The sequence below is a fragment of the Otolemur garnettii genome, unplaced genomic scaffold (assembly GCF_000181295.1).
Source record: "Otolemur garnettii isolate 467f Iridium unplaced genomic scaffold, OtoGar3 scaffold00001, whole genome shotgun sequence".
In the NCBI taxonomy this organism is placed as follows: domain Eukaryota; kingdom Metazoa; phylum Chordata; class Mammalia; order Primates; family Galagidae; genus Otolemur; species Otolemur garnettii.
In genome coordinates, this window is record NW_003852396.1 from 30,472,423 (window position 1) to 30,479,164 (window position 6,742).

Below are 6,742 nucleotides of genomic sequence, written 5' to 3' on the forward strand. Positions count from 1 at the left end.
CTTGGGAGGCGGAGGCAGGAGACTCGCTTGAGCCCAGGAGTTGGAGGTTGCTGTGAGCTGTAATGCCACGGCACTCTACCCAGGGGGACAGCCTGAGGCTCTGTCTCAAAAAAAAAAAAATGTGTATACATTTATTTGGCACCTTCTGCATAGTATTTAAAAATTAGGGAAAAGCCTAAGTGTGTATCAGCTATGAAATGGTTAAATAAATGATAGTTTAATGATATCATGAAATACACCACGCTGCCATTATAGTGAATAAGGTAGATATCTTGAACTGACATGGAAGGAAGTCCATGATATACTGTTTCTTGGGGAATGTGTATGTGTAAGCATGTTTCCTTTTTCTTTTTGAAAAAATGACAATAAAAACAAAACAGGCTGCATACCTGAAATAATGTGTGTACGTTTAAGTGCTGCATATTATTTATATATTCTTAGAAAAAGGTCCCAAAGGACACTGCTATCATAGGTCAGCACCCTCCACTGGCAGGCAAACATAAGAGTGGGGAGGAGGAGGAAGATGTGGAGAGAGAAAGAAGAAAGTGGACTTGGACTTTGTGATCCATATGCTTTTCCGTCTCCACAACAAGCAAGCATTACTTACGTTACCACAAATAAAATAAACAGAAAAAACGTGGCGGCAGTAGCGGCAGCACTGACTTAGAAACTGCTGGAATCCTGATCCAATGCTTGGATTGAGCCACTTCAGGCCCTGGCTGGTTTAAATAATCAGCTCTGCACGTACACACTGTCAATCAACAACCCTTCCATTACTTTAGTGACATATAGTAAAAAACAAATTAACCTTTACTTAGTGCCTGCTAGTCTACTGATCACAACAATACTCATTCTTTCACATCATCCATTATACTAAAAATAGCAATCAGCAATGTTGACTTTCTGGTCTGATTCTTGATAGGTAGGGACACTCCTTCAGGAGGAAAGGGCTGATTAATCACCCACTCTACAAGCCCTAAGCCATCTGGAGGCAGTAACTTAAAGTCTTGCAAAACCACAACCCGGAGGTTCCCAAAGTATACCAATGACCTAGCCTAGGTGCACCAGTCTCCCTTGGCCCTGCTCAGCACAGAAGAATGTCATGTCCCTCCGGCTAAAACAAAGGCCACAACAGGAGTTCTACTTCAGAGTCTCCTAGATTGTAGAAAAACATGACTTTTGTTCCTGCTCACTCTCAGAGGCAAAAAGGCACAAGTATATAGGCTTTCCGCCTATAGGCCCCCATCTCCAACATTCCTACTTGCAAGCTCTGCAAGGCCACAGGACACATCTTTCCCTCTTTATGTACTCAGAGCAGAGTTCCTACCTCCAATACCTTTGCTTTTACCATTCCTGCTGCTCCTAACTCCGTTCCCACTCCAAACCCCACTCTCTTCTGTCCCAGTCTCCACTTGCTGACATTTTATTTCCCTTTCGTCCTGAGAGACCCTGTACACGTATTACTCCTCCAGTAAGTCTCCCATGTTCTTTTCAGCAAGGAGAGTTTTCTCTCTCTCCTGAGCCTCCATACCTATTGTGTGACTCTGCCAAGTACTGGGAATGGCACAGACTAAGTATCAATTAATTTTTATTAAATTATTCAGATTAACATTGCAATTTTTCAGACGAGGAAACTAAAACCCAAAGAGAGACAGCAACTTTCCCAGGGTCACCTCCAATATGCAGATTCCTGCCATGATGTCTTTGCTCCTTGTGTCCGTGGGCCTTATGGAAGCACTTCAGGTATGGTCATTATCCACTGCCCAGGCAGGGAGCTGAGCTGTTGGCTTCTTCTGAACTCTGTAAAGAGTAATAGAGGGAGGAAATAATGCATGATCTTTCTCTTGGGGATCATTCAGTCCCGGGGCAAAGCCCCAGATGCTGGTATTGGGGAATTTGCAGCCAGTTTTTCCTAATCCCCTCCTCAGTGGAGGGGAGAGCTGGGTGCTAGGGGTTCCATTCTCTTAGGGTCCATCCTCTCAGTCCTTGCTGCTCTAGTCCCCTCAGGCCCAGAGCTACTCCATCATACGAAGAGAACTCTTCTCTCAAGAAATGCCCCTGGATATGGCCCTGGCCTCCTTTGATGACCAGTATGCTGGTTGTGCTGCAGCCATGACAGCTGCTCTACCAGATCTCAACCACACAGAGTTCCAGGCCAACAGAGTGTATGCAGATGGCTGGGCACTGGCAAGCAGCCACTGGCAGGAGCGCCGGGCCTGGGGAACAAAGTGGAGCCTCAGCTCTACACCTCTGCCCCCGCCACCCCCGGGCTTCCGTGATGAGCATGGAGTGGCCCTCCTGGCCTACACAGCCAACATCCTGCACAAAGAGTTTAACGCAGCTGTGCGTGAAGCAGGCCGCTCGCGGGCCCACTACCTCCATAACTTCTCCTTCAAGACACTCCATTTCCTGCTAACTGAGGCCCTGCAGCTGCTGGGCAGAAGCCAGCATCTGCCCCGGTGCCGCCAAGTGTTCCGGGGGGTACGTGGCGTACGCTTCCGGCCAGTAGGGCCTGGAGCCACTGTAAGGCTGGGGGGCTTTGCTTCCGCATCACTACAGAATGTTGCAGCCCAGCATTTTGGTGAGGACACCTTCTTTGGCATCTGGACCTGCCTTGGGGTCCCTATCAAAGGATACTCCTTCTTCCCTGGAGAGGAAGAGGTGCTGATCCCCCCCTTCGAGACTTTCCAGGTGATCAATGCCAGCAGACCCGCCCAGGGCCCTGCCCGCATCTACCTCCGGGCCCTGGGCAAGCGCAGCACATACAACTGCGAGTATATCAAAGGTGAGGAGGGTGTGAATGGGTCAGAAGTTGGGCTTCTCCATCCTGGAAGGCCTCTGGCAAACCCAATCCGCATCTTCTAAGCTCCAGGAGACATATATAAACACTAGCAGGCAAGGAGGACCCAGTCATGCAGCCCCCACTTTCCATCCAAGGGGAGATATAACCTTCTGAAGGTATCTGGCCACTTGTCTGGTAGGAGGCTGATGAGGCTTTCCTGACCATAGCAAGGGTCTTTGGCCAGCTGAGGGGCCAAGCAGCCCTAGTTAGACATTTCTCCTGGCTGGAAGCTGGACAGGAATTGTTATCCAGCCAGAATTGACACCTAAACTGCTGTTGCCAGGACTAAGCACGAAGCCCCAACCTCAGTTTCTGAGAAAAGTGCATTAGATGGACTAGAAATTACATGCTGTGGTGTGTACTGGGCAGGGGTGGCAAGGGTAGTGCGACAGCAGCTGAGGAATGTGCTCCTGAGGCCATGCTCAGGCTGCAGCAGGTGTTGGGTTCTCCTCCTGTCTATCCCCCAGTGAGGATGGGCCCAGGTTTGGGGGTTTTTTGCAGTTTTTGGCTGGGGCTGGGTTTGAACCCACCACCTCCAGCATATGGGGCCGGCGCCCTACTCCTTTGAGCCACAGGCGCTGCCCAGGCCCCATTTTTAATCTCTGAGGGGCTCATGTGGGCTTCACTGTTCCCAGCTTTGGGAGGCCGGATTTTCACAGCTAGAGGCAGGTAGTTTGGGCTACCTTTGACCAGTGGTAAAATGGGAGAAGGTCTCATGTGGCTTCAGTTCCCACCTGGGACAGTATCAGGAGTGTGCGGGAGTGGAGGGGAAGGCAGGGAGGCATACAAAGAACACAAAACAGCCCCTCTTTGGATGGGACAAGGCATGGAAGATGGAAGAGGAGAAGTGGGTGTGGCAGGGAGGCAAAGTCACAGGCCAAAGGAACAGGAGTGCCCCAGAATGGACCCTGATTTTGATGGCTGGCTCCCTTTTGGCCCTGTTGCTCATGGGTCAAGTCAAACCTAGTCAAGGGAGGTCCCACCATAAGGGAGCAGGATTAGGGGAAAATGCACCAGTTTTTGCTAACAAGTTAGGGCTGAGCCACCAGAACTCTGATGTCCCTTCCTGTCTGGAGAACTCTTGAAGCTTGAGAATTCTTTACTGTTCTTTTCTATAGACAAGAAGTGCAAGTCTGGGCCCTGTCATCTGGAAAATTCAGGTAAGGACCACAGGCAGTTGTGGGACTCACCTCAGGGATGAACAGGTTGCCCTGGGGTTGGGCCCCTCACCTGGATTTCCCCCTTTTAAGAAAAAGAACCTCCTTAATCAAACAACTCTTTATCCTTGACCTGGGCAGAGTGACATCTGGTTGGTGGTGCCCATCTCATATCAGCCAGGGGCAAAGCAACCCCTTGCTTATCCCAGCTTGGCTTCTGGTCTGTGCCCATGCTTGGTTCATGCCTTGGACACATGGATTGCTGCAGCAGAGAGGACTCTCTAAATCAGGCACCTATGGGGGTTCCCAATCTTGCCCGGACATGTACATGTGGTAGGGGTAGTGGTTAGAGGAACAGAGACTCCTGCTCTCCAGTCTGAGTCTCTCCCTCCCTCATAAAAAGCCACTGATCAGGCCGAGAGATTCAGACTGCTCCCCTTCAGCTGCAGAGCCCACTGTCTCTGTTGCTGCCTTCAGGACTCCCTTGGACCCACCTTCAAAGGTTGAGACCAGGCCTTGGACGCTGGAGGCCCGGGCTCTAGTCTAAGCTCTGCACTAACCTTCTTTATGACCAACTCATCCTTACTCTGGGCCTCAGTTTCCCCATTACATATAATAAGAAAATTGAACCAGATGATCCCCAGTTTCCTCTCATCTGTGACTCTTCTCTTCCCTTGAACACCTGCTGTGCCAAGACCTACCTGGGCCACTACTTCTCACAGCAGGAATGGGCCATTTCCAGAGAAGAAACAGGAACTCTTTCCCAAGACTTGGTCTCTTCCCTCTCCTCTCTCCTCCAGGGCTCTGTGGATGCTGAGGGGAAGCATCCCCAGTCTCCACTTTCTTCACACCATTCTCCCTGACATATTAACACTTGGCATTCCAAGCACGCCATGACATTAATCCTTGCCTCACTCCAGTGGTGGAAATACTGTCATCAGCCTATTCTATAGATGACAGAACTAGGCACAAAGAGGAGACACAAGCAGCCCTACGCTATGCTGCTAGAAAGGGGTGGAGTCCAGACAGCCTGGCTTTACAGCCTCACTCCAAAACACCACACCAGGGTGGTACCCAGCACTCCCCAGAAAGCATCTAATTTCATCTTTACCATACTTTATAGTAAAGTGTCCATACCATACCTCATTCTGTGGTAAAGTGAGACCTAGAGACACAAGTGACTTCCCTAAGGGGACAAAATGAGTTAGTGGCACAACCAGGACCAGAAGCCAGGTCTCTAACCTCAGACATCTTTGAGTTCTGACGATGCAGTTTCAGGCACTGGAGAAGTTTAGAATTCCACCCAGGTTTCAGGTCAAGGAGCCAAGTTCAGCATGACCAGATCCCACTCAGGTCTCTGCCCCATGCCCCATCCCACCCTGCAATGCCTCACTTGAGTCAATAGAATGCAGGAGTCAGACCCAGTGACCTCCCGAAGGGGAAGTGAGACTCTCATTAGTCTCCTCAACTCTGTCTACCTGCTTTCCTAAATTATGTTTTAAAGCCAAAGTTTAGCAGTGAACTGTATGAACTGTAGTGGCACTAATGTTAGTAAGTTCTGATAACCCACTACCATGGGGCACTCCCTCCCTAAATTATTATTATTTTGAGACACAGTCTTACTTTGTTGTCCTCAGTAGAGTGCCATGACATCATCATAGCTAACAGCAATCTTAAGCTTTTGCCTCAGCCTCCTGAGTAGCTGGGACTACACAGGTACCTACCACAACGCCAGCTATTCTTTTAGAGACAGGGTCTTGCTCTTGCTCAGGCTGGTCTCAAACACCTGAGCTCAAGCAATCTACTTGCTTCAGCCTCCTAGAATGCTGGGTATTACAAGCATGAGCCAGTCTGCCCAGCCTCCTCCCTAAATTCTTGATCTCCATCTGTCAACTGTTAGTTTGTGTATCAGTCTTTCCAGTTCACTCTGCCAATATTTACACCTTGTATCTTTATGCCCTCATATAGCTTCTAAATCAATCTCTCTTTCTCTCTCTCTTCCTTACAGCAATGGGCCAGAGCCCCTTCTCTGTAGCCTGGTCCCTGCCACTGCTACTCTGGTTCCTCGTGGTAAGGGCCTCTCCAGAGGATCCAGGCCTCCTCTGACCCATCTGACGCTGAACAGCCCTGCCTGCTGCTCCTTGCCCTTAGGATACTGGCCATGCGTGTGCTTTAAGTGTAGCAAATTTCCCAGTTAAATGTACCTGCAGGGAACTCTGGGACCTTTCCTGGAAGCTGGAGCTGCTGTGGAGAAAGAGAAGAATTTTGGGACTAAACCTTACCCTCTGAATAGAAGTTGAGGGGACTCCAGGACAGGCAACAATTTGCTTGGAGGTAGAAGAGACTTCAGCTCATTTGAGGGGTAATGGAAGGAAGAAAGCATTTGGCCATGGTATTTGCTACTTGCTGGTTTTACTCAAATGCCTCTCATGTCCACTTGGAAAGCTCCTATTCACTCCTCCAGGAAGCCTTCTGGACCTCCTCCATGGGGCTGAGTTAGGGGCCTTGCCTCTGTGCTCCGCAGGTCCTAGATCTGCACATGTCTATGTCTGTCTGCCGTGTCATACTGTGGGCTTCCTGGGGGCAGGGACTAATGTCTGAGGCACAGTAGTAGCGCCAAGAAATGTGTGAAAGTCAGAAATGAACAAATACCTGGGAATGCTTCTTCCCTGCATTGCCCCTACTTTGGATGCCATCAAGTTCTGAATTCCTGGCTTGGCGCCTGTGGCTCAAGTGGCTAAGG

The 6,742-nt window shown here is 49.7% G+C and overlaps 1 protein-coding gene and 1 non-coding gene across 2 annotated transcripts in view; both read left to right on the forward strand.

Annotated features, from left to right (window-relative positions):
* The window catches only part of ART1 (ADP-ribosyltransferase 1), a 16,594-nt gene extending 10,311 nt beyond the window's left edge, over nucleotides 1-6,283 (forward strand). The window contains exons 2-5 of the mRNA XM_003780939.2: nucleotides 1,626-1,743; nucleotides 2,008-2,785; nucleotides 3,961-4,002; nucleotides 6,008-6,283. Coding sequence (XP_003780987.1) covers nucleotides 1,681-1,743; nucleotides 2,008-2,785; nucleotides 3,961-4,002; nucleotides 6,008-6,105 — 981 coding nt within the window. The 5' untranslated portion in view covers nucleotides 1,626-1,680 and the 3' untranslated portion in view covers nucleotides 6,106-6,283. The remainder of the gene's footprint in view (nucleotides 1-1,625; nucleotides 1,744-2,007; nucleotides 2,786-3,960; nucleotides 4,003-6,007) is intronic.
* Nucleotides 4,123-4,257, forward strand: LOC111724667. The gene has a single exon (XR_002772929.1). It is a non-coding gene; the product is annotated as a small nucleolar RNA SNORA48 (small nucleolar RNA).
* Nucleotides 6,284-6,742: the final 459 nt, after the last annotated feature.